The 27,608-nt window shown below is 44.2% G+C and overlaps 3 protein-coding genes across 5 annotated transcripts in view; 1 reads left to right on the top strand and 2 right to left on the bottom strand.

Moving 5' to 3' along the window:
• Positions 1–685: 685 nt before the first annotated feature.
• Positions 686–8,011, bottom strand: LOC118314195 (sodium/hydrogen exchanger 2-like). Its single transcript, XM_035640466.2, has 13 exons — positions 7,339–8,011; positions 6,873–7,198; positions 6,300–6,437; positions 5,400–5,650; positions 4,012–4,229; positions 3,723–3,922; positions 3,336–3,425; positions 3,156–3,226; positions 2,882–3,049; positions 2,096–2,201; positions 1,727–1,843; positions 1,528–1,621; positions 686–1,428 (listed from the first exon to the last, which is right to left on the bottom strand). The coding sequence occupies exons 1-13, from the start codon at positions 7,622–7,624 to the stop codon at positions 992–994; spliced, it is 2,502 nt and encodes an 833-aa protein (XP_035496359.2). The 5' UTR covers positions 7,625–8,011; the 3' UTR covers positions 686–991.
• A 788-nt stretch (positions 8,012–8,799) lies between these two features.
• LOC118314221 lies at positions 8,800–15,938 on the bottom strand. Its single transcript, XM_035640500.2, has 7 exons — positions 15,923–15,938; positions 14,790–14,849; positions 13,275–13,472; positions 10,636–10,739; positions 10,184–10,237; positions 9,383–10,042; positions 8,800–9,075 (listed from the first exon to the last, which is right to left on the bottom strand). The coding sequence occupies exons 6-7, from the start codon at positions 9,956–9,958 to the stop codon at positions 8,926–8,928; spliced, it is 726 nt and encodes a 241-aa protein (XP_035496393.1). The 5' UTR covers positions 9,959–10,042; positions 10,184–10,237; positions 10,636–10,739; positions 13,275–13,472; positions 14,790–14,849; positions 15,923–15,938; the 3' UTR covers positions 8,800–8,925.
• Positions 15,266–27,608, top strand: part of LOC118314136 (protein Shroom2-like) — an 18,938-nt gene continuing 6,595 nt past the window's right edge. Inside the window, exons 1-5 of one of the 3 annotated variants that reach the window (XM_035640353.2) lie at positions 15,266–15,482; positions 15,916–16,143; positions 16,966–17,114; positions 24,916–25,038; positions 25,155–27,471. In XM_035640353.2, coding sequence (XP_035496246.2) covers positions 15,943–16,143; positions 16,966–17,114; positions 24,916–25,038; positions 25,155–27,471 — 2,790 coding nt within the window. In that variant the 5' untranslated portion in view covers positions 15,266–15,482; positions 15,916–15,942. Of the gene's footprint in view, positions 15,483–15,915; positions 16,144–16,965; positions 17,115–18,382; positions 19,034–23,817; positions 24,723–24,915; positions 25,039–25,154; positions 27,472–27,608 lie in introns of those variants that run through there. The other 2 variants (XM_047330469.1, XM_047330468.1) reach the window with 2 other exon arrangements.

Raw genomic sequence — 27,608 nt, 5'->3', positions numbered from 1 at the left:
ACAGAAAACAAGATGCTAAAAAGTGGCAGTTGCTGAACTTTGTGGTTGGTCAGGCCAAACTGTCGATTTATAAAAGCAGGAAAGACAAGATACGACATGTGTCCGGACAGGGGCTGACAAAAATGTACGTGTCTCTGGTGAGAGCCAGAGTGAGAGTGGACTTCAGGTTCCACTCTCTGATGAACGACATGCAAGAGTTTTTAAACCAGTGGTGTTTCACCACGGCTGTGTGTTCAGTGACGGAGGGAGAGCTCATCTTTCACTCTGTGTTTATGACCTGATTTATTCTGTTTTTTCAGTTATTTTTTTGTTTTATGTTGTTGTTGTTGTGTGTTTTTTTTTCCTCATTTCATTTGTAGAGGACGTGATGTTCTCTGGTTAATCTTAATAAACATTTTGTTTTAAAAATCAAAAAATCTCTCTCTCTCTCTCTCTCTCTCTCTCTCTCTCTCTCTCTAACAAATCTGCAACACTTCCACATTCTGTTTGAACACGACCACGAGGCCGGCCTTGTGCGGGGCGTGATTGGCGGCTCGGTTAATCACTTATTAATCCCGTTTGTGTTGTTGGCTCTGGAGCGCGGAAGATTGTGTCATCTCACCAGAAGACAACGGGGATCATGGGGAGCTAATGTCGTCCTTGTGTGCATTGCAAAGACGGGGAAGGGCGAAATTAAGATAAAGGAGAGGGGAGAGGAGAGGTGGATTTATTTTCATGGAATTCACCACACAGTTTAAAAAAATATAACTAACTAACTACTAGTAAACGATATACTATATGCTTATATTTAATATAACTAAGTCATTTAAACTCTCAATCTTCCTGTACATGTGCCGTGCAGACCGTGGCATTATGTGTTACACCGCATTCTTTTTTATTTTACATACATACACAGTAAAAGATTTTAGGAGGCAAAAATAAGGTAATGATTTAGTAAATGATTTACAATATAACATCAATGAAAATACTCCCCTCTGTCCATCGCAGATCGTCAGGATCTCCCTGCGCCTCCGGGCCCCTGTGACGAGTGTCTGAGCAGGGGATCCCCTGCCCCAATGTCTCCTGGATCCTGGTTCTCGCGTACCCATCCAACAGGTGGGGGCAGCTGGGGAGGACGCACTGGCTCCACCCCTCCTCCTCCTCCTGGATGTTCAGGGTCTTCGTGTCCCTCTGCCCGACCCGAACTGCGTCTCCTGGGTGCAGGAACGGGAGCCCTGAAGCTGGAACCTCCGGGGCCCCTCTCGTCCGAAGCGCTCCCTCCGGGTGATGGAGTGCGTGCGCGAGCAGAGGCCGCTGGCTGCTCCCCAGCACTTCTGGCCTCCTTGATGGTGTTCAACATCCGCATAGCGACCAGGGAGCGGGAGGAGGAACGGGCCGACGCGCCAGAGGGCTGGAGACGAGCCGAGAGGCGGTCGACCTCACCACCACCTGAGATAACACCAGTATTGGAATAGAGTAAGTTAAAATAATGTTTTGATTATTGCACCAAAAGTCATCTGTCTGTCTCTCAAAGTTCTATCAATTCACCGTGACTACGTCTTCTGAGGGCAAAGGCGGACTCCAGATCTCCACCGGGTTGAAGGGAGTAGTACCTCTGAGACTTGGGGATGTTTCGTCCAGGCTGGAAGATGGAGAATGATCAAGGTCGGGGCAGGTGGATTCAAAAAATAAAGTTGGCAATATATATCTTTAACGTCTGCAAACACACACACAAAAAAACCCCCACCATCTCACGGAAACTTTCGGCACGTAGGCTCCGCCTGATGCTCGCGTGGCGGCGGATGAGAATCTCCCTGGTTGGGCTGTCGTCGGGCAGATTGTACTTGTTGGTGTATCCCATCGTCTTGAATACGTTGAGAGATTGTTGGTGGAAGTTGGAACAGTTTTCCAAAAAAAAATTAACCTCATGTTCCCTCATTACAAAAAGCCATAGATTATTTCGACTAAATCTCAAACACAATGGAAATAATCACTATAGCACCAAATCCGGGTTAGACGCGCTACTTCCTCAGTGCAGTAACATTTCCTGAAAACCACAATACTCAACCTGTTTTTAATTTTGAAATTAATGAGCATTTTTTTAAAAAGAGGATACCTTCTGTCGGATCTTGTACATGTTCCTTGACAGGATGTCGTGCATTTTCCTCACGTCGCCGGCCAGGAACTTCTTCTTCGGTCGAGACGCCTCCATCATCTCGTCGCTGATGGCAGGGCGAGAGCAATATGCACAGTGAACGAGAGACACTAATGAAATAAAATGATGCACAATTACTATTGACATAAGGAAGTTTTCCGTCTGATGGGAAAAATGGCATCATTGACCGGGGCCAAATTACATTTCGTGGATTTAGCTGACGCACTCATCCTGACTGTTAGTGAGCAGATACAGTTTCTGTGGTCTCACTTAAAGACAGTGTCTGTTTTATCAACCGATAATCTGATTTAAGTCAGAGATTACCATATTTTTGGGTTTGCCAGGATATGAAGCTATTAGGCTGCAGGGTATCGGAATCGAAAAAACACTAATTCATTGCAAACTATAAAGTTAATAAAGGAAAAACTGTCTTGATTGAAAGTTTTCAGTCATTTCGTTGTAGTTGAAGTTGTTATAGAGGAGCTCCCTGACTAGTTTTTATAACTGGTCACAATGTGGCTATATTAAATAAAAAATAACACGAACCAAACATCGTAGTTTAAAAAAATGTCTGGCTGTTACTTCCTTGTTCCCCAGTCTTGTTTCCTTCCACTGTAATACACTGACGTACCGGTAGGGTGAGTTAATTCTGCTACTGTTTCCCGATTCGTATTATTAAAAAAACACACTTTTACCCATGTTTTTCCAAATTAAATTAGGCCCAAACTGACAGTCTGATGAACTTACTGCAGAGAAATGATAGATGGCGCTGCACTTAGGTCTCCCACGGGCGTGTCCAGGAAGTCGATGGCGTTCTGCAGCTCCAGCTTCTTATACAGAGACACAATGCTGGACTCGGCCCTGTTGTCCCGGAGCAGGATGCGCCTCAGGAAGCGATCGTTGAACTTTTTAAACCTGACACACGGACACAGGACAGAGAAAGATTGTTAGCATTCATCCTGATCGAAAAAAACTAAATAAATGCAAACTAGATAATAATCCAGATGACGGAGGTCCCTACTTGTCTTTCCAGTAATAGTGACTCCACTGTCCACACAGGTCCTCTACACCACAAACAACATGCTCCATCACCTGTGCAGAATACAGTCAAACACACGGGGGTATAACAGAAGAGACTCAATCCACTATGAATAAAGATTAAGTTGAAAATTAATGTTTTTCAATCACAGCGGATACGTACCCTGGTGTGAATCTCTACATTGATGGTGTTCAGGTTCTTGTTGGTCCTCCGGATGTTTAAATACTCCACTATGGGACGGATGCTGATGCCCTGGAGTGAAGGAAATATAATTCTTTGTAAGACAGTAAAAATACGATGCAATGCGACATGTGCAAAGTGCTGTCTGCACCAATGCTGGTTTGGATGTATAAATCCAAACTTGTTTTATCATTAGTAGTCTGACCCCATGTCCAAGCACTTGTAAACTTTAAAAACTTTAGTCCTTAATTACTGCAATATAGATTTGAAAACATTTAAAAACAAAGCTAAATGATTAGATTTGTTTTTAAATTGGTCTCTTAAATCTTCCAAAATGCACAAGGGAATATCCGGACAAATTGTCGCCACCTGTATGACAACCGTGAATATTATGATGGCGATGGAAGCCGTGACAAACAGGTTCCTTCTGTTGACGTTATCAGGCAGGGTGAAGACCAGGGCGAAGCAGATTGCCCCTCGCAGGCCTCCGTAGGCCAGTCCAAACTGGTCCTTGAAAGTGAACTGGATGGTGCGGAATGGGTTGATGATCTGGCTCAACACCAGAATGCCTGCAGGACAGAGAAAGACGTGGCATTTATTTTAAGGGAGTCCCGACTTGAAACCGAAGGGGACACAGAGCTTTGTTTCGACGTCTCACCGAGTCCCCTCCAGATGAAGGCAAAGAGCAGCGTGAACAGGATGTAGGCCCAGTTCCACTCGTGATCCGTCGTTATCGTGACGACACCCAGGAAGAAGAAGATGAGGGTTTCTGAGATGGTGGCCAGCATCTTCACGACGTGGCGAATGGTGGTGCAGGATCTCTGAGAGACGTTCTCCTCCACGTAGTACTTCATGGTTATGGCACATGTTATAATGCTGCGAGGGAGGGAGTGCAACACATGTGATTGAGCTTTTGCAATGGAGAAGTTTGTTTATAAGCCAAACACATGAGTCCATGCTGCACAATACAGGTTGTGTATCTAACACCTTGTTGTGTCACCTGCATTTATTTTCTACTCGTGTATTCCTCATGATATATCGTCACTTGCGGTCGTGTCAAATAAATCTCTGCTCTCGAGCCAAAGATCAACTGCTTTTGTCTCATTCCCCTCTTACACCAGTCCCACTGTTGTGCACACTCAGTCCTCTTTACACTGGGAATGTTGAGCGTGCACTTTTTCCACCAACACCTAGTTACACCTCTCTGTAAGTGAAGCACACTCATGATGTCATTTTTGAACTTGCACCAGACACAAGAGGGTGCACGCTTGAACACGATGCACACTTTAAAGAGTCTTACGGGATAAAGAGATGTATCTGTTGGCCTATAGCTAGTAGGGATGCATCTCTCTATTGTTTATTAATAATTATCAATATTTCTGAGCCTAGAGGGGAAAGGAAACAAACTAATGAAGCATATTGTCTTGTTATTTAGAGAGTCTGGCCAACTGTTCTCATGGCTGCAACTTCTGGAAAGTTTTTGGTAAGTTACATAAAGTTGGAATATTTAAATATTTAACAACGCAAAAGCAACATCATTTAAATTTCGTAATATTAGATTTTTGTATTTAGAAATGGTCTGCCTATGAGCCTGCACTATTTCTCTAATTTCTAACATCCCAACACGCTTTGACAATAGCGTAATTTTTCCACTTGTTGGCATCGCTGGAATGGAACTAAGTACATTTACTCAATTACAATTTTAAATTTCTCGTACTTATCCTGAGTTTAAATAATAATAATTTAGTAAGAATAAATATCTAATGATGAATCGTTGTGCTGGTCCTGTTCTATACTGTGTTAAGCTGATATGTACTGCATAGTTCACAATAATCCAATAATATGTTAAATATCAAAACACTCTGAGCATTTTAACTTTCTTTGGACATGTGACTTTTATTTGTCATTTAGTATTTTTATGGATTTAAGTAAATTATTTAAACACTTCTCCCATCACTGTAAGTTTCCCACTCAGGTGTGTGGCCTGATCAGTGTGTGTGTGTGTGTGTGTGTGTGTGTGTGTGTGTGTGTTTGGCCTCCACTCACGCCAGGACGCTGGAGATGGCGAACAGCTCGGCCACTAGGTATGCCAGGTAGCTGTACATGAAGACGAACAGGGGCTCGATCTGGCGCACGTTGTGGGTGAAGCGCGTGGTGAACGCGGCCACGAATCCAAACAGGAGGCCAAAGAGGACGCCGCCGACCCCCACCACGAAGAACCTGGCCACTCCCAGGAACACGTCGCTGGACTCAACGATGGGCAGGTCTGCCAGAAAGGCGAACATGCTGTAGAGCACCTGAGGAGAGGAAGGGACGAAGACGGAACACAGGAGATCAGACTTTTTTTTTAAAAGGATGGATGTATTGTTTCTATTAGAATCGACTTACTGCATTTTATTGCACTGAATAACACACGGAAAGTGAACTGGAGATCTTATTTTTCTGTTTAATTAAAACTCCTGATCATCTCCTCTCCTCTAATTCATCTACTGTTAAAACTGTTGGATTCATTTTTGGCTCTAAAACTCACAGTGAAGAGTGAAACGCTCGAGTGAAACTCTCGAGTGAAACTCAGCCAGAGCAAAGGCGGGATTTAAATCACGACACGACTCTCCCAGTCAACAGCGCAAGGGAACTGGCCTGACAAGACTGCAAGGGGGGGGGGAACTGCAGTGGCGCACAGATCAAGTGTGTCAACCCACCAGGGGGCATGAAAGCTGTGCAGTCCTCCTCAGTCAAATGTGAACACATGGACATGACACACACATTTTTACATTCAGTGTGACTTTGACTTCTGGAGGATGCAATTATCTCAGATCTAAATCTTCGAAAAATAGTATAGGCAGGAATCGGGCTCAAATTGCAGCCTAATGAATCAAATTGTTTCTTGAAATAACCCCTGGGTATAAGGAGGTAGGTTTGTCCCTTCACGTCCCTTGCACTCACCACAGTGACGGCGTCGTTGAAGAGTCCCTCTCCGAATATGACGATGTAGATCTGCTCGTTGATGCCGATGTCCTCAAACACGTTCAGGGCCGCCACCGGGTCCACGGCCGAGATGATGGAGGCGAACAGCAGGTTCTCCTGTGGAGTTCAATCCGTCACAAAATACATCTGGAGTGGAACCGATCTGAATATTTTACGTAACGTGAAAAGGGGATAGTGACAAAAAAAAAAGTTGACATTTACTGTAGTTGTTGGCCTGGAGCTATTGATCATATCTCAAGATCTTCATCAAGATGGAGCTCAGTCTATATTTAAGGACTTACTATTCATGGTGGATTTGAAGCGTGTTTCTTGTTGACCTTTGACATGGCAGATTCCAATCACACGACATCGTATGACGTACATGATATAACTGAAAGCTCCAGAGCAGCTACTAAATGGATCTTGGAATGTTTCTCCTGTTTTGTTCTTCATATTCCATCACCTTTGACCTTCCAGTCAGATTCGACCACTTCCCTACTACTGTCACTAATTTAACCAACGCGTCCCGTCCCCCCTGTGGCGTTTACTGACCTGCAGGTTGATATCCTGCACCCCGAACACCTCGAACTGGCAGATGGCGAACAGAGACAGCCCGATTCCGATGCTGTTCCACAGGGTCCCCACCACGGCGTACCACAGCACCGTGCCGATGTTTTCGAAGAACGGCCTCGTGGGCATGAAGTAGCCGCTGTCGAGGACGATGGGCGGCAGCATGTAGAGGAAGAAGACGTTGGAGTCGAGCACGGCGGGGGGCTCCTCTTTAACCGAGTGCATGATGCCACCGACAACGAGGCCGATGACTATGAGGAGGCAGGACTCGGGGATCCAGATGGTGATTTTGTGGTAAATGTGGAAACCTGCAGGGTGAGACAATGAAAAGATTTGACCCTGGACTTGTGTGACGTCCCCTAACCCTTAAAATGAAGGCTGCTGTCATTCAAATTAACAAAAACGCTTTTGACTTCAAACCTGAATGCGGCGGTTCATCCAAACATACCAATTTTGGCAAAGGAGGCCAGCAGTACCCACAGAGTAAACTCAAAGGGGACCTGAATCCGAGGGTAGTCCATCGTAAACACGGGTAGGTTAACCCTCTCCTCCTCGGGGAAGGCCTGAGGTTCATTGATCTGATTGATGAAAGGTTTGGCGGTGGAGGGAGCGTTGTCCGGCGCCAAAGGTTTCGATCCCTGAAGCTCACATTTCCCACCAGAGCAGCAGAGCAAGAGGAGCGGAAGCAGAAGCAGGCAGGGGGTCCTGGCGCGAGATACACTCGAGGTCCCCATTTCTGCAGGTCAGCACGGCTGTCAAGTAATTCCAACTGTGGCCTTTGACACGCTCAAAATACGAGCTGCAAAGCATTGGACAAAAAAACTCTGTTCTACACTACATCATCAAAAATGTCCCTGAAAAATCCTTTACTCCAGTCGATGTCCAGATCCATTGAGTTTCAAGCGGGGGAAAATGTCATAGCTGTGTTTTTGTTTGATAAAGTCAAAGACAGACAGACAAACACAGAACTCTTCCTCAAGTGTCTCTACGAGACCTCCGCCACAGCACACTTCTGGTTTTCCAGTGTTGCTGAACCTGCTTGTCACCTGTGCCTTGCCTTCTGGGTGGAGTCCCTCAAATGTCCTTACTGACAAGGAGAGGAAACAAACTGGCAGACAATGTTGCTGCCATGTTGCCATTGGTCAAATGCCACCGGCCACCTCTGGTTCAGCAGAAATCGTTCGTCAGATTAACCGTAAGAAACACAGACACATGGTTTATGGGTGTAACTGCTGTGCCAAGCTGGTGCTGCAGCTTTTTTCAGACTTGTGCTGAAACCCGCAGTACCGGATGATTTCCACACGATGGCGATGGAAGACTACATAGGTACAGTGGGCTTTGCAGAAGAACCAGCCGAGTATGAACATGTTCAGCAGCAAAGGAGGTATCCGACATCATACTTACATTACACACATGAGCAAAATGAGACAAAAACACAAGTCGTCGACTTTGACCCTTCAGGACCTCCTTATTAAAGCCTTTGAAAGGAAACTAGGCAACAGTGGAGGAGACTGGTGATGGTTGCATCATTTGTCAGTTGTAAATTAATCACCACATTAAAAAACAACAACACAAAAACTCATTTTGAGATACGAAATTATCTTTTTTTTACTCTTTGATTTTATGTTATAGCATTGCCTTATTTTTAAACCATGTATTATATTTATTGTGTGTATATGTAGATATCTTATGTTTCAGCCGTTGGCTGTAAGGAATGGCTTCTTCATGATTACAAGAGTTTGTGTCTCTAACTCTGTAACTTCCTGTCTTTGTCCCGTTTCCCGCTCTTGTGATTGTTCTGATTCAACTTCTGGTTAAAAACAGACGCGGAAACCTTTTGCCCGACACTCTTAGCACTGTTCCAGAATAAATACAGATTCAGTGTAAAGAAGGGAGCGAGGAAAAGAGCTGAAACAAGAGTAACTGGTTTTATTGCATTTAATTTCAGTTTTGCAGCACAGTTAATCGCCGACATTGTTTTTATGCGGTTTGGATTCCTCCAGCCATGTTGGGTAGTTTGGTCGACTTTCAACTTTCAAAGCTGCAGCTCCGGTGCGGAAGCAGAACACACAGCGCTGACAATGGGTTGATTGTGAAAATGGCAAAAGACAATAGCAAAACATATTTGAATGCTTCTCTCATAGGGAGGGTACGGAGGCATGTAGTAGTGTGCCCTGGTCGGTGCCTAGAAGTCAAAAGAAGACAAAGCAGAAGATGACATTTAGTTTGTTAGTATTGATGATGTATATTATGTCACTTGTTACTTCAATTCCAAATGGCTGCATTTTTGATGAAGCTTCCACAACGTTCAACTGTAGCCTCCCCGTACATTCTACTGTTCTCAATTTAAGTTTCTTCCTTTGATAACGGACTAAAAAGTTTTTAAAAAGGCAAACAGAGTTCGTTATTTAGTGGCTCTCTGGTGCTTAATATTTCCCATATCTGTTGGGTTTAAATCAGTAAAAGTTTTACACTCAAACTTAATTTCTCACCTTTCTACCATTTGCCTTTCCCACGCCCACGGCCCCTCCCGTGCCCCTTCCCGTGTTTGCGCCCGTGTTTTCCATGGCCGCCGTGCTCATCATCGCTGCCGCTATCACTGCTGCCGCCGGGGCTCCCGCCGGGGCTCCCGCCACCACTCCCACGACGATGACGATGGCCGTCTCCATCGTGTCCGTGGCGGCCTCCTCCGTGTTGCTCATCACCATGGCGGCCTCCTCCGTGTTGCTCATCACCATGGCGGTCATTTCCATGGCGGCCTCCTCCGTGTTGCTCATCGCCATGGCGGCCTCCTCCGTGTTGCTCATCACCATGGCGGTTACTTCCATGGCGGCCTCCTCCGTGTTGCTCATCACCATGGCGGTCATTTCCATGGCGGCCTCCTCCCTGTTGCTCATCACCATGGCGGCCTCCTCCGTGTTGCTCATCACCATGGCAGCCTCCTCCGTGTTGCTCATCACCATGACGGCCTCCTCCGTGTTGCTCATCACCATGGCGGTCATTTCCATGGCGGCCTCCTCCGTGTTGCTCATCACCATGGCTGCCTCCTCCGTGCTGCTCATCACCATGGCGGTTATTCCAATGGCCGCCTCCTCCGTGAGACACCTTGTCCTCCGGATTGGGAGGCAGGTCGTAGCCTGACGGGTGGCAGTCTGCAAGGAGCACCAATCAGACGACAGAACCAATATTCACTTCAAGAATAAAAATGCAGCATCTGGAAACAGTTGTGACGACATAGTTTGTCCTAAACTGACCTGGAAAAAAAAGAAGAAAAAATAAACAAAAGATCTTACCTGAAGCGCCGCTGAACATTTTTTCAGTGCTGCGTTTGTTGTTGTGATGATTCACTACAATAAGCAAGCAGGGAGGAAACCGTGTCAAACCAGTTTGACAAGACAGAAGACAAATTACCTGCTCGGTTAATTACACATTTTAAGATGAAAACTTCGTGCCAAGATGATATCAGCCTATTTTCCTTGAGCACTTTGGGTTTTGAAGTTTAGAAAAGGCTGCAGAAACGAACATTTTAACTTTCCTCCAGGATTTGACTTGTGGCGGGAAGTAGTGTGTCGTGTTGTTTCTAAGCAGCTTCTCAATGTTACGCCAAAATGAAGTGGACTATATTTCAGATTTTTTAAGACAAAATACATCACTGCCTCTACATGAAACATTGGATCAGATCTCAATTTCATTCATCCACGGAAAAAAAACTTGTGCCACGATGTAAGAACAAGACTTTACTCACGCGACCCGGATGGCAGTCAGCACCTCTACACTCTGTCAGTTACAAAGACGACTCTGTAATTTATAAGCCCCGACTGGCGCAGGTGCATTGTTGTCTCACCGTGTCTGCGTAAGTGAGAAGAGAGGCGTTGGCTTCAACAGACCAATTAATAATGTAAAAAAACTTTATTGAAGGAACACGGTGTGCAATGACAACTTTCAGGAAAGTTGTAGATGTTGTAAATTATTAAAAAAAAAAACACTTTTGGGACAAGAATATATCAAATGACACAGCACAGATTATAGACAGATAATGATAGAAAAATAGGATTATAAAGCACTAACTACTAGAATTACAAGAATTAGTCAGTCACTGTAGCTTTGTAACAGCTTTGGTATGTAATTGAAAAATACAACGTATCTATCAGACTAATAAATAAAAAGAAGTAACTATAATTTCCCTCAGTAAAGCACATACTGTACCTCCGTCAAGGCCCAACACTCCCCTTGAAGTCCATCAAGTGGCACCAAATTGTAAACACTCTTAGATATCAATTCTCCTAAAAAATCCATGAATTATTACTTACTATTATATCAATTTTAAGGCAGAGGCCTGCCATCTGTCCCAGAGACCCGGCTGAAAATGAAAGGGCCCCGAGGCACTGCAATGATCTGCCGGAGGGATTTACTTTTAAGCTGTCTCTTCACTTTCACAACTATTATCTTTTCATCTTCATGACTTTCTGACTTATTTGTTTCGATTGCTGTCTGGTAAGGAACTTTATGATGTCTTTTTTGTTTTTGTTTTAAGTGCACCGCAAAATCATTCCTAACTGTTACTGACATTAGCGACGATGCAGCCTGTTCCTCCTGTTATGACCCGAAATGACCCGAAAACACAACAGTGCTGTCAGGTCGAGGCATCACATTTGTCGAGACATGGCGCATCCGCCCGTCCACACCCTGTTGGGCCGAGGTGACAATTTAGTGTAGGGGGATTTTATTGTAACTAAAGGAAGAATGATTGTAGGTAGGCAGGTTGACTGACTGGCAGACGTGACAAAAGTTTGAGGTTTCGGAGAGCAAGGAAAAAACGGCATTAGACAAAAGAGCCAGGTGAAGCCGCACCCCTTTTCTAATTAGCTCCAGGATGACACACACACAAACACAGAGGGACAAAACATGAAACAGGAAGAGCAGGTGGAGGAGCCCACACCGACTTGCTGCCATGGAGCACACAGATATGTCAAAAATAAAGTCAAAGAAAACATATCCACGCTTTTAGCCTGGCAATTTAACTTTATCCAAAGTGTCTGAATGACGTCAGAATACTTCAGATTCATTTTCTAGACTCTAACTCCGACCTTAACCATAACCCCTACGTGCCAAAACCCAACCTTAACCTAACCCTAAAATGTGTCTTCGCTTGAACGTTTACAGTTTTATGTCATTGGGACTAATACCAAGAAAACACACACACACACACACACACACACACACACACACACACACGCACACACACACATGCAGATGTAGAGTGTGCACGATGCGGGCAGCGCTGAAGGCCGACGAGGGACAACAGGCAAGCAGCTGGATGAATCTCTAGGGCGCCACCTGATGCACAGATGAAATAAATCATGTCCGCTTTTTTTGATAAATGGGAATAATAACCATCTACTCTTGCTGTGCAGAGACTCGAAGATTGAAAAAGCACTGTCAAGAATACCGATGCCCCTTTCACTTAACATCACACTATACACGTTTACATTATGATACTTAAAACACACACACACACACACACACACACACACACCTTTTCAGATCATTATGCAAAAGAGTGAGTGTGGCCCAAACACACATTTTACCAACTAGTGTGTCAGAGTTTGTTTGTTTGTCAAACAAAGAGACAAAAGTGACACCTAGTGCCAAGGAGGAGGGATCGTCAAAGGTCTGTGACAGGGGTGGCCAAACAATATTATGCGCAGAAGTTTTTCAATCAGTTACACAGCAAGAAAAAACTGTGTTTGGACAAGAAATTCCCTGTACCATTACAAAATGAGATTTTCTATCAAAAAAACAAGATGACTACACACTACAGAACAGTTAAACTTTTTTCATAACATGTTAGATTGCCATGTTCTCTATTGACATGCTCACAAATTAAAGTATGTATTTAATATACATTAAATGACATTAAATGTCTTAAGTTGGCCACAAAACACAAGGGATTTCAAAATGTGTGCAAAGTTTTTCCTATTTCAAAAATGTTTTTTTTTTATTTTAATTTTTTTTATTAGTATAGTACATATAAATTGTTATAGTCACAACATTTGCCTTTGTGAAAACAACATTTCTGGTGTTCATCCAACTGACCAAGACTTGTATTATTATCATTATTATTATACATCTCTATTATTAATATTATAAGGGCCCGAGCCACCATTATCGCTTAGCTCTATGCTACTATATAATATATAACAATATTAAAGAAAGAATGGTATTGGAGTACTCCGCAAATGTACTGATATTGATTGACAATGATGACGGTATGATTAATAGTATTGATCATAGGCTTCAGAAAGTTCCACCAGGGCCACAGAATAACATTTTTACGTCTGATTTCATGGGATAAATATTCCTTCTCCTCACAAATAAATGTACCTTCATGTGTAAAGTGGTCCCACGTCAGACACAGAGTGTCCTCCTCCTCTCCATCAGGTGCCGCCCGGCCCACATCGTGTGCACCGTCACTGAATCCACTGTCATCCGTTTCCACGGCGGGGTGCACTCTGTCCAGGACCGGTGCACGTACAGTCTGATGAAGCTTCGCGGGTCCGTTGAGTTTAACATGCTCGCAGGCTTCGGGGAGAAAAAAAGGATTATGGAAGTTACAGCAACATACGAAAACCAAGTATCTGTATGACTGTTTCTTCTCCCTACGGTCAACACTGAAAGCAACCTTGAACCCTAACCCCTACTGTGTTACAACTTCCCCACAGAGCTGCGGACAGGGCCGTACCAGGAGACGCAGAGCCACCAGTTTTGAAGATTCAGCCGTAATATCAATGGCTTGGACTAATTCGGTGAGGAGTGTGCGATGATTCAACATCTTATTACCCCTCCATGAGCTGAATTTGTTTTTCTAATGGATGAATTGGCTGTTTGAGTCGGAGGTGATTTGACCGTGTTGGCACGAGTTAAGGTCACCGGGTCATACAAATCAAAAAGTGTTCCTCTTATATGCAGGAATATGATTTTGGAATCTATTAGCAATTTTTTTGGGGGGGAAAAAAATTTAAATCTCCATTTGAAAACAAAAATAAATGATGACTAATTTTGGTTTTGTCTGTTTTTATCCTCTCAGGTGATTCCTGAATCGTGCTTTGTCCCAATGAGGAGCCTGAAACCCCATTAGATTAGAAAGCAAGTAATCTGAAACAATGCAGACGTACAGTATATTAATACGATTTATATAAGAGATTTTCAAATGGAAGGTAATATGTGTTTATTTTCTTCTTCAGAAATAGCCTAAATTCTATCAAATAAATTCAATGAGCCTTAGAGATCCAAAAGATGGGGAAATGGAATCAACGCCACTTAAAAATGGTGATAGTAAGTAGATATGAGTTGTTATTATTAATGAAGAGTAACAGTGGGTGCTTTGATCACAGTGATCTGCAGTTTTGAGGTTGTTCCGTTGCTATGTTGTGATTGTTATCCACAAAAAAAAGGTGAATAAAAGGCGTGGGTCTCGAGTCATTTGTTATCAGATGCACTATTGCAACCTACTGTATATGCTCTGCACACGACTATAGACGGATACATTGCAAATGCATAAACGGATTCCTGTCACCGGCTTGTGCACGGTGGACCAAGATAATAAAAAAACAGTGGCTCAAACATGCAGACATGGCAAAAGTGTCTTGGTTTGCAGCCAGAGAGGTGTCAAAAAAATAAGTCAAGGTGTTGGGAGAAAAGAGTGGGGGGCTGAAGATAATCTTACAGGATTAATCCACCCTCCTTTTGCCTGCTCCTATACCTGTGATTTAATGATTAATCAGGCCGATATCGGGTCTCTGTTTCAGGCGAGACGTATCGATCAATCACGCCGGACAAAGGAAAGCGTACAAAGTCTGAACAAATGGGAAGAAGAGAATAAGATATTGAAGGGCTTACTCCATGCTCCCGGCCATCAACAGGTTGTAGACGTGTGAGAGGATGACGAGGAGGGTCAACCTGCGAACATACATGCAAACAAAAATGAAGATGATAGTAAATAAATATAAATAATAGTATATATTGTTCGCTTGATGCAGGGGCTCTGAAAGATGCCTTGCTCTCAGGTCAGGATCCATGATGCAAATTGATGTTTTTCTTCAGTAAACTTGTTTCCAACTCTTAGAATGTAACCAAGTTTTCAAATTAACATTTACATTTTTTCGTTCAATTAATTCAAGCAGAGAAATACACCAAAATCTTTTTTTTTCATTTTCATTTTTGTTGTTGTTGCTGCGGTACCACAAGTGACCACAGGGGGAAATTTGCTGCAAGGCAGAGCAGCGGTGCGACATCCAGTTCTTGTGATACATCCACATGGCTACACGTCGCCGCCAGGGGGCGCGGTGGCATCATCCGTAAAGGGGCGGGACCTGTTGCGTCTGGCTGGAGGCGATAGAAGCTCCACGGAGAGGAGAGGGTGCAGAAAGAGTCCCCGCACAGAGCGGCTCCTCCTGGGGGAGAAACGGCAGAGCGGCCGCTACCACCTGCTGGAGCTTCACATGGAGAACGTAACCGAGTCATTCGCCCTTTTTGTGTTTTGTTTTCTAGGACCTTTGTCAAGTGTTATGTGCAGAGAAAGAGCATCTGCAGGTAAGTTAAAGTTTTGAAGAAAATCGATCAACAATGACCTTTTCTTTGTGTTGTTGTAAAGCGTTGATGACATTATGATTAACTTGACTTTTATCAGTTTTATCTGCTGCAAAACATGTTTCCTTTGTAGGAGCCTCACCTTGTTTTTTTGTCTTTTTTCTTCACAATGTCTCCTCCAACAGTTTAATATGATATTAGAATAAGATAAGTGAAAAAAATCATATTTGAGAATCTATAAGAATCTATATTTGATATTTATCAGAATACTAATCTATATATTTTCTGATGATCAACTAATAAACAAATCATTAAAAATTTTAATTGTGATGATACTTTACAGACAAAACACCATTAAAGATTTGTTTTCTGTCATTTAAACCCTCCTGCACATATATTTTGGAAATTCAATTAAAATACAATTATTGTCTTTCAGCATTGACCTGATGTGGATCATGGCATCATGGATGCTGTGGACGACCTGAGAGTTTCAGCGGGGAGGATGAGGTGGCGGAGGGATGTGGGCGAGTGGCGAGGCACGGCTCGGCGGAGGAAACAGGAGGAGGATGAGGAGCTGGTGGAGGTGCTGCTCCGGGGGAAAGCTCCCTGGGGCTTCACCCTGAGGGGAGGCACGGAGCACAGAGAGCCGCTGATCATCACCAAGGTTTGGACCGGAAATCGAACCACACACAGCCCCGTGTTTGTACAGTGTGACGTCATCATTATCATTGTTGAATAACATGGTGATTCTTTTCTTTGACAGTTCAAAGTGCCCATAAAGTTAAAGACAGTTACAGGGGGAAGTGCAGTGTCGACCGTGAAGCGTTTTGGATGTTCCACACCCTGGAATTAGACTGAGGGTGTTGAATTTAGAGCCTCTCAGCGTCTGAAACATTGACCTATACTCAGAGCAGCCGAACGCATTGCCGCCGCATTGCGCGGAGCACCCAACAAAATCGGCGCCCTATGACCAGGAGCCTCTCTTTTAATCTGCTGTTACCACTGAGGTGAACTTCTGCTCACATGGAGCCGCGCAAGCCCGGACGACCTCAGGTTACAGCCGGACCAGGGTTTAATTTTTAATCAGAGCGCTCAGGTTGCTGGTCGTGGGTGATGTGGATGAAATAGCATCCTAAAAACAAAAAGATCCACCCTAGTGGTTGTTGTACAGTACCTAAGGTTTCTTGTTGTTTTTTTGCCCTTTTTTATTGGCTTTAATAGGCTTAAATCAATTCTCTGTACATGTGCTCCGGATGAAGCGTTCTTGGACAAGTTGTTGTTTTTGTTCAGTGGATCCTGAATGTACTGTGAAGTTTCTGATTTGGAAGGTGATTCATAATGATAAAATCTCAAAGGTCTTGCTTGTTTACACTGAACGGTTAAGAGGACACTGAGGCACATTCCACTTTGACTTAGATTATTAGTAATATATTTGAATTGCTCTCTGACTGTACCCGTGTGTCTCATGTTTGTTTTGCGTGTTCAGGTGGAGAAGGGCAGCGCCGCAGCAGCGGTCCACCTCCTGGCCGGGGACGAGATGGTGCGCGTCAACGCCGTTCCCCTGAGCGGCTCCCGCCAGGAGGCCATCTGCCTGGTGAAGAGCTCCCACAAGACCCTGACCCTTGTGGTCCGAAGGTACCGCAGACAGCAGATACCTGGGTTTTCATACCTTAATGTGAGATATACATTAGTATTCTCAATTCAACTTCACCTGGATGAAACGCAGTTTAAATCTGACTGTTGCTGAAGTTGTTCATAAGCACATTATGTCATAAAATGTCTTTGCCGGCTAGGAATTCCTCTTGTCAAAAGGGGGGGGGGGTGTCAGCTGAGGCAGACCCAGCCTGACAGCCTTACACGTAGGCCTCTTGCTGCCTGTTTGCCCCCATGGGTAAAACAAAAGGGGATATTGTGGAGGCAGTCGGGGGCCCCGGCCAACACTACTACTACACAGGTCAGACAATCATTCATAAATGAGACCCTCAGGTAACAACAGTATGCACAGATCAAAACACGATTAGGTCAAAAACCCTTTATGTGGTTGGACAGTGAACGGTTAATGCGAGAAATAGAGGATGTGATTCGAAAACTACTGCCGGAGAACTGGAGCAGGATGCACCGCAAAAAAATGCGTTGTGATGTCATATGCTAATTTGCCAACAATATTCCTGACGTAATCAAATGGTATTTGCATTTTGCTTCGTGTCGGCACTTTGTTTTTTGTTTTTTAATTCAATAGATTCCAACAAAGCTGTCATTTACACACTTTTCAGTTACGTCTGTTAATTTTCATATGCTGATCAGTTATTTGTCAAATCATTTCAGTTTTTCCACTGTTAAAAATCTGTTTCGAAGAGCAGTGTCAGGAGGCAGATAATAAGCCTCTGACGGAGTTGGCGCCACCCTGTGGAGACTTGTGTGCATGTGTGTGTGTGTGTGTGTGTGTGTGTGTTTGTGTGTTGTAGATTTTTTGGACCAAATCTTCCTACAATGGTAGTAAAATTTGAGAAAAAAAACCATTAAGTTAGGAAATATATGTATATATTAAACATTTAGTGAGCCGCTGGCATTTTAAACGATACAAACCCATACATATGGAATTTGAAAACAGAAAAGGTGCAGAGTCCTCACACTGCAGAAGATGGAGTCAGAGAACACTTCTTATTTTTGACTGATGAATCGCTTAAACTATTCATTTATAAAATCTTTGTCTGTCGGTTTTATGTTTCCTCTTTTCCAGGAATGAGCAGAAGCTCTAATACATTAAATAATAATAATAATAATAATATTCAAAAAAAATTATAATAAAATTTCATTATGAGGAAATGTAAGGGTAAATCAGGAGTTTTAAGTGGCTGATATTAACTCATTGTATCATTGCACCAGACACAATATCATTTAAAATGAACAATAAAATGAATTCATTTAAACATCCAGACAGAACGTTTTAGAAGAGAACATTGTAGTATATTTACTCTTTAAGCTACTTTACAGAAAACCTTCTTTTAAAATGACGTGTGTCACCGATGTCCCGTCCTGTCAGAATTATATTGTCCTCTGTTCACTGAGAAATGGCAACAGCGTCTTAAGGCCTGAATCCAATTACTAGCTGCAAAGCCACGGGCCTGGGTTTCAGCGTTGCAGAGTGGGTCGAATCAACAGGAGGGAAAAAAGGTGGGCAGACGGTGTGATTCAAGCAACTCGCCCCCCCCGCCTGATGAAACGCTACATCCGAGGCGGTTCAAAGAGCGAACGCGGGGCACGTAATCAAGAGGGGGAATAAGGAAACCCGCATGACGGGTCGCCGAGTCGCCCGCAGAGACGCTTCAGGCTGGGCGTCCTCCCCTGTTTGCAGGAGGAGTGGTACAGTCCATGTTGCCTAGGTGAGTTGACACTACTTAGCGGGATAGGCCATATCAGCAGAGCCCATTGTTTTCAGGGGCTTTGGCTGCTCCAGCAGGCACAGAGTGGGCGCTCCTGTCTGCATTTCTCTCTCCTCTCTTTGGACATGTTTGTTTTTTTGAGAAGATAAAGAGAAGATTTCTCACCCTCAGGTATTTCCTCTTCCCTCCTGCCTCCCTCTGTCCCGTCCCTTTTTCTTTGTTTTCACATGTCCCGCGATTCAATCATTTTGTTTCCTGACAAATGGGATTAGATCAGGAAGCGGTGAATGAGTTTTTTAAGATAACAGCGGGTTCTTCTTCATCTATATATGACACATAAAGGTCGAAAGGCAGTGACACGTTTTTCCCCTAAAGGTCAGCGGAAAACAATGCCGGAGGGGAGTCTCTTCTGTTTTCTTTTTAATATCCGGCGGACTTATTTGAAGGTGGGAAAAAAAATGGAGGGATGACAGCATTAGTGCAGGTAAACTGGTGAAACTAAATCTGTGCATGTGTGCAGCTGATTCCTGTGGCGTCCCTCTGTGTGGATTTACAAGGTAAATGATGCGTGTGTTAAATCACCGTTATCTATCACACACACAGGCAACTACTGATTGAAATCATTTTCAGAGGGTGTCTGTGTGTGTGTGTGTGTGTGTGTGTGTGTGTGTGTGTGTGTGTGTGTGTGTGTGTGTGTGTGTTTTGACCATAGGCCCGACAATATGATATAATATGTGGTTGACATTACCAGCATTTTGGGCCTAAAAAAAGGAAAAATATTTTATTAACAGACAAAGTTTCTAGAGAATAATTTTAAATGTAATAGAAGTAGAAAAAGAAAATATCTTTATACTGGATTTATATTTTCCATCAAGTGGGGTTCATGAGAACAGATTTTTGAGCACTGTCACTGCAACATACCAGAAATTTGTGTATAAAGTTCTAAAACATTTAGCGAGTCGCTGGCGTTTTAAAGCTTATGTTTAGTCTAATTATTTGAAATATGGGTCGTTTTCAGACAAATCACAAACATATTTTCTCACTTCTTCTTTTCTTACACTTGACTCCAAAAAAGTCAGCATTTCCAGTTTGATAAAATTTGGGACAGCTCCGAACCAACAGTTAGTCAGTTAATCCTGATTTTGTTGCTATGAGCAAATATTGTTTTGCTATTAGTGGATATTGAAAGAAAGGCAATGAAATAAGTTCATAGCTTTTGCGACTTGAGATATGTCCTTCAACGTTTCCTCAGTATATTGGCAAAAAAATTCAATTAAGTAAACTGTATATTTTCCCCCCCGGATTCAATAAAATGTTGGCCTGACTTTGAATGTTGTCACGGAACCAGATGTTCCAGCTGTTTGGCGTCTTCAGGTTATCAAAGCTTCTCACTTTCTCTGCAGCGCATGATTGCCTCCCTTCCCTTTTTTTTTTTGTCATGCAGTGACACACACGATAAGCCCAGCTGTGATGACGCTGGCACTTTCTATTGTGTGCTGCTGTGCTCAGAGCTCAGTGCGGCGTGGGTCGTCCCCCCCCCCCAAAGGCAGCGGCCGTGGCTGCCGGCTCCCTCTGCTCCAGTGCCAACAAGCTGGTGAATCAGCAAGATGTGTCACCGCTGAGCTATCTAGGAGCCGGGTATGCTTGGCGAAGGAGTGATAGTGATGGATGATAATGGTTTGGAAGGTGAAGGTCATGAGTCATAAACTTGTTAAGCGTTTGCCCGGCTAAATATCTTGCTGTACATCAGTTATTACTTGGTGTTCATGAGTTTTGTTTGTTCAACCAGGACATTGGTTTGTTCACGTTCTTGATCATTGCAGGAATCCTTAACAAGACAAAAAGTGATGATGACTGCGTTGGCGAGGAGTGACGTCTGTGTATTGATCTGATTGCATTATGAGAAGATTTACTGAGTGAATTTGTGTTGCCTGATGTTAGTCCGATATGCACAATTTCTGAACCTTTTGACGAGCTAGCTACCCTACAGACGGAGAGCAATCTTCTGGTTTCTGGCAAACAATGTGTTGAAGAGTCAACATTTAGTCTACAAAATGTTATAAAGTTTCTCTAAAATCCACAGTTTCATTTCAGTTCACCAAGATATAAAGCAAAGAAAAAACGGATAAACCTAAAACTTTTTAGGATATAAAAAAGCCACTTTTTTAACCTCCACCAAGGAGGTTACGATTTATGATATTACATAGACATAATCTTGACATCAATAGCATGGCTAAATCTCTGATGCATGACACATATGCATATCATCTCACATTATTCAGAAACTTCATGTCCGCTATAATTTTTTACAGATAAATCAAATGAATAATAGATGAAATCCAGTGATCGGTGTCTAAAATATGGTCACAGGTCACTGGTTTCTTTTTAAATATTCTTGAATTTATTAATACTTGGTAAACCTAAAATAACTTATAATGACTTTAAACAGCTCATCAGGACAAAGTGAACAATAACTTCTCTTACAAAGCCCGAGGCCTCCCCTCCCGTCAGAGTTGAGGAGTTGTTTCATTGAGGAGCCGCTCGGTATCTGCCGCCTCCTCCTCTTCCTCCTCCTCCCCCTCAGTCTGACATTGGCTGGTATCTCTCAAAACAGACGCAGGCCCAGGCCAAACATTCTTGACGGTGCTGCGTTTCCCCACAAGGTCTCTGGAGAAGATATAGAACAGAGAAACTGGGTTGTGAAACGTTGACCATGGATGATTGTCTCAATTTCCCCAAATCATATTCTGATAGTCGTTAAATCCTAAATTAGTTTTTCATTTTTGTTTTCATTGTATCATTGTGGTTTAGCAGGAGAGTCTCCTGAGATCAGGGTATTTTTATTTCCAAATAAGTTTAAATGAAGAAGAAAGAAGACGTTACCTGCAGGCACCTACGTTACTACCACAGACTGGGGGGAGATTGTATTTTTCAGCCATATAATAATGTATGTTTATATGTTTGTTCCTCTTGAGCAGATACATGGATCGCTCATGTTATCAGACCACTTCCTGTTTTGTTTTTACATTTCTATAAAAACTAGACAACCATGAGCAAGATTGTTGTGCCTCGGTGGAGGTGGCATTCTAGTTCTTTTCTCCGCGCAAAATTTCAGAAATTCGCCTGAAATTCGCTTGACAACTCCATTAAAACATGGATTGTGACATTTTCCAATGTTGGCTCATGCCCGTGCAGTACTTTTCCCACATTTGTGTACCTCAAAAGACAAAGTGATCTGTTGTGGTGTTGACACCCCATCCCAGCCACTCACAGTCCAAACACTAGATTACAGCAAGGACGCAGGATAGGACAATAACTCCTCCCCCTCTCGTTTCAAATCCCCTTTAATAATCCCAGAGGACGAAATCTCCTGTGCAGCACAAGGTGGAGAGTGCGCGCGCGCGCGTGTGTGTTCATACTTTTGGGGGATGGCGGTAGGGGGGGAGGCAGTGGTTCCTCGGTCATGGAGTTGCCAGATTCCTAAGCACTCGTTTCTTTCAGACTGGTGGGAGTAGTGGTGTCAAAGTCCATCTTTTTTTCATTTTTTTCCCTTCCCTGTTCTGAAGTGTTGTTGAAGGAGTCGGCATGTGGAGAGGTGAAGCGGACGTGGGCTTTTTTTTTTATCAGACCTGTCATGCAGCACAAAGACAGGTTACACGCAAACCCCAGAAGAAGAGTTTCTGAGATTTGGTGAGTTACAACACGGCTGCTTCATTTCACCTCCATCAAAGAGAAGCAAGAGAAGCAATGACAAGTCAGTTTGTATTCTCTGCATCACTTATTACAATTTTCTTAAAAGTAAAACTGATCTGCCAGCACATTAAGAATAAGTCATGATTATTTTCTCATAAACATGTCCAGGATGACATTTTTAAAATGCCCTTACTTGTGGAGTCCAGGACAAATCACTGCTGTCCAAATTTAGAAGTCACCACATTGTTTTTGTGGTGGAAATATATATGTATTTTTTTTTAACTGCACTTCTTCACCTTTAATAAATCCTCTCAATGAGTGATGCACCTAAAGCCAACTGGGTCAGTTGTGCGCTAGTTTCATGCTTTTCTTGAATGAGCTCGGCTTGAGTTCATAGCTCATATTCCCTGGGAGCGAACGCCGGTGTCTCCTCCCCTGTGGAATATCTGTGACAGACCAGCTGTAACCCCTGACAATAGGCCCTCTGCGCTTTAGAAAAGGGGACATTTGCATTTCCATTGTGCAGGAGCTTGTTTGGAGGCAAAGCAACTCTCACTTTGTATCACATTGAACAGTGGGAGGGAAGGTTTTTTTTATGTTAAAGTAACCCATCATCCCATCATGGAAATGCCCATTTGCTGATCTGTAAAGTTTGTCTTGGATAGACAAAAAAAAACCCTCCGCTGACTAGATACTATGCTTTGGTTGTTAGGCTTGCCGGCGAATGCTGGAAATCAAACTGCTGTTTGACAAACAAGCCTGAGTGAGTGGAGAAATCAGAGTATTGTTCGAACGTCAGAGAGATGTCAACCTTTGTTTGTTCCATTGCGGTGACTGGGAGACTCTCAGACTCCTGGTAGATGGCCAACAGAGGTGTCCCACTTGAAGCAAGGGCACAGCAGGGAGGGAAAATACCTCCCTGCATTCCTCTCATGAAAGAATGCGGCGTCTCCGTAAAGGCCATGCGGGGTTAAGTTTCAATCAGGGCGACTGAAGTCTCAATTGGATGAGAGATTTCACTTTTAAACTTGGGGATCTCGGGAAAAGCCTCTCATCAAATATCAGCATCAGAGGTTTGAAAGACCCTCTCATATATTGGAGATAATGAGATAAGTAAATGAACCTAATTGGTTGGATTGTGAAGGAGGGTTTTGGTAGTAGGGAGACACGTTCCCTTCCATCCTGTGGATCCAATTTACGTCTGTCTAATTTTTCTAAAAGCTAAGCAGCTAAGCTTCGTACGGGCCATATGGCTGTGACAGATCTGTCTCCCTCTCCTGTTGTGATGGCTCTTCACAAAAAGGGTGTGGGGGGGTGTTGTTTATTAGTCAGCTGTTATCACCACCCTTCCATGCAAGGAAGGGTGACTTGTCTTGTTTCTCATCGGTTCGACAGTGTGCCCCTCCATCCTTCACAAGGAACCACAGGTTCACTATTGCAATGTAAAAGCTTGACACCAGGCTTCCACCCCTCGTAGTGTTTGTGGAAAGCTGAGGGAGAGTGACAGGATACCAGCAGGGTTGTAGGAGGATTAGAAGGGTAGGTTCAGAGTTCAGGAGATAGATTAAGTTTTTGTAAAACTGGTCCAACACTCCTGGCTAGCCATCAAACTCGCTGCTTTCCTATTTTTGCTTCAGAAAGAAGAACAATTCAACTTGATTATGTTCTCCTGTTAATGTTTTGATGCAGACGTGTCCTCCTCCTGCTCTCCCTTCCCCCCCCTGCCCCTTTTACTTGCCACCCATCAGGCCTAAAATGGTCGATGTTGTGTCACCACACACAATGCCATCAGAAACCGAAGTTCACGTGGCGAGGAGCTTTCTCACCAAGATTTTGCGAAGCTCTATGAGGTACCATCAGCTGGCCACCTTCCTGTTGTGATTGCTGGTAGTTTGTGGTGAACCTAAGTCATCTGTTGTGTTTTGTTCATTAGGATTCCTTTGTGTTCATTGCCCTCAGTATAGTGCTAGTCCAAACCATATACTCTTTAGTTGTAATTTGCCCCTTTGTGTTAGTCAATTTTTTGTTTTAATGTTGTTTTCAGTCCTGTGATGTTCAGCTCTCTCATGTGGTATTATTTGGTTTATGTCACATTTACATGATTTGGTAAAAAAATGTTTTGTAATTATTTTCCCTCTCATGCTCTCAGGAAGAACCGCTTCAAAGGGTATGTGTATATGTTTAGTATGAGTTAAGTGAATAGTACAGTAAGGTTATCAGTTTATGTTCCTTGGCTTCATGCTTGAAACTCATCTTCTTCTGCATCTTCTCATGATCGTTTGGAAAACAGCATAGAAGCTTAAATGTCAAACACTCCCTCATGATCATGTAAACTGTTTTGTTTGCTCCCTGCCTTGCAGAAAGAATGATCCAGGCTCGCGGCCCCATTCCTGGCACTCCTCCAAGCTGACAGAAGAGGAGATAGAGCCCGCTGGGAGAGACGTCACCCCAGCACCAGTCTGGCAGCCAAAACATGAAGCAAGGTGAGCCGTTTAGATTTAGGATGTCTTTTAGATTGTCTTTGCATTTAACAGGTTGGAAATTGTATTCTGTTATTTCATTGTTTCACATTATATTTTTTGCTGACGTTACATACCAGGTCCAAAGAGCTGTCCACTCAAGGGGAACAGAGCACTCTGCGTCAGCTAACCAGTCAACTCAGCTCAGTGAACAACATGGAGAGTCTGGACCGTCCCTCTCACCCCTACCCACCAGGTCGTCTATCCCCGACCACATACATCAGCAGTGCTGAGCCTCTCAGTGGACCAGCAGGCAAAAGAGACTCTAGGTTCAGTTGTTTCTCAAACAGCTCTAGCCCTCCTGTTCATGACCAGAGCACATCTGTTAGGAAGGGTACCAGCACTGAAAACATTTTCTTCAAGGGCCTTCAGAGCGAAGGGCTCACACAGGCTGGGCGGCCCAGGTACCTCCAGCCGACACTAGGAAACGGAGGCTGGGAGGGGTCACGGGCCGAGGAGCAGCCTGCCTCTCGGGTTTCCATGGCAGGGAGACCCAGCATAGGCCCAGTGTGGCAGGTGCCAGACAAGAAATCCCAGTCCCCCCCTCCCCCGCCTCCTCCCCTGCGCAGTGACAGTTTTGCTGCCACTAAAGTGTTCCCTTATGATGAAGGGCCAAGTGGTCCAACAAAGACCCATGGCAGATCAATAGAAAAACTGATTGAAAATAACAACCAGAATGGCCTCAGATCACACCAGGAGAAAAGCTCAGAGGCCAGACCTGGCTTCAACCCCCTGCACGCCAAAGACTTCCTCCATCCCAGCACAGCAGCTGACCACAATCACAACCAGCTGCGCCCCAAAAAACTCTTCTCCTTGTCCAGCAATGATGTCAGACAGTCTCATTACACCCAGGTACCTGCCCACCAGAGGCAATACAGTGATGAAAGCCCCTTTTACCTGCAGACTAGGTCAGCTCCTACCACCAAGACTCAGAGTGTGGGAAGCTACTATCGTAGCCTCCAGGATTTGCCCGCAAATATCTTCAGTCGCAAACAGGTCCGGCACTCCACAGCAACCATGCCTGCAAACCCAAACCTGGAGTGTTGGGGGCACAGCAGATACTATGGCCCAGCAAGCAAGCATTTGTTTCAGACTGCTGAGCACCATGCCAGGCAGGGCAAAGCAGAGGGCCGGAGGGGGGAGAAAGAGAAACACCACTGGGTAAACAGCAATGAACCAGGCTTCCCAGGTTCCTTGAAGGGGAACGTTAAGGCAAGGTACTCTCTCCCTCAGTCCCAGATGCCTTACAGCGAAAATAATGGCCATTCCCATCTTGGGAACGGTCTTCATTATGACCATCAAACCTCAGAACATTCTAATCGAAGTCGCAGCCCAGAGGATGCTACAAGGAGAGGTGAAGGAAACGATATTGACATGAAAAGACAATTTCCAACACATCCAAGTAATGATCAAATGGTCAGTCTTTCAAGGCAGCATGACCTGTGGGTACCTCAAGAAGACCACCGAATATCCCCCCTGAAAACCCCACTACTCCACTCCCTGGCCAAGGAGAGCAGGAGTCTGGCTGAGCAACCAGCAGCGATGACCTTGGGTGTCATGCCCACCCAGGATACTGGTGACAACATGGCCACCAGCAGTGGAAAAATGAATCGTCGCAGCGACCGTTATGCCACAACCCTCCGCAAAGAGATCCAGCAGAAACGCGCTCAGCTGCAAAAGAGTCGCAGTGCTGCAACACTGACTTGTGATGCAGAGGATGAGGAGGTAGAGGAGTGGAGATCCACAGAGACTTCTACACCTTCTGGTGTCTCATTTTCCAACACCTACAAGGACCACCTGAAAGAGGCACAGGCCAGGGTTCTCCAGGCCACCTCCTTTCAGAGGCGTGACCTGGAGCCCCTTGGACCAGAAGTGCAGGTAGTTAAAACCTCTAATGGACGCATTAGAGGACGTAAACGCTTCCCCTTGGCAAAGAGGACACACTCCTTCTCAGAGCCTGACAAGATAGACAAAGTAGGAGTGGAGGTAGGGCCTCAAACCGGGTCCTTCGGAGCGCGGAGGAGGTTCTTTGAGGCCAAACCTGCATTCTCCAGACCTGTGCTGAGGTCAAGTCACGGTACAAACTTGAACATAGACCTTGATGAGATACGGAAACTCAAAGAGAACACGCCCACTGGAGAGCCTGGGGAGCCTCACTCATCCACAGACCCCGACCTCCTCAGCCCTGGACATAGGCAGACCTTACTAGAGCAGCAGAGGCTTGGGACCTTCGCTGAGTACCAGGCCACATGGAACAAGCAGAAGAAGTTGCCAGAGGCAAAGACGCAAGGGAGGTATCACTCTGCAGAGAATATCTTAGATGCAGATGCTGAGGAGAAAGTAATCTGCACCCACGAGAGATCCAGATCTTCCCCCTCTGCAGATTTCTATACACAGGTTGGTTATTAGATTTGATATGATTCGAAGGTCCACTATACAAAATATGAATTGTTACAGTGAAGGATTTAAAGTGTTTGGAAAAGCAATAAATAATGTCATTTTGTGTTCATTGTGGTCTCCATTAACCAAAGCCC

This window comes from Scophthalmus maximus, chromosome 1 (genome assembly GCF_022379125.1).
Source record: "Scophthalmus maximus strain ysfricsl-2021 chromosome 1, ASM2237912v1, whole genome shotgun sequence".
NCBI classification, from domain to species: Eukaryota; Metazoa; Chordata; class Actinopteri; order Pleuronectiformes; family Scophthalmidae; genus Scophthalmus; species Scophthalmus maximus.
This window is presented reverse-complemented; position numbering and strand designations above follow the sequence as displayed.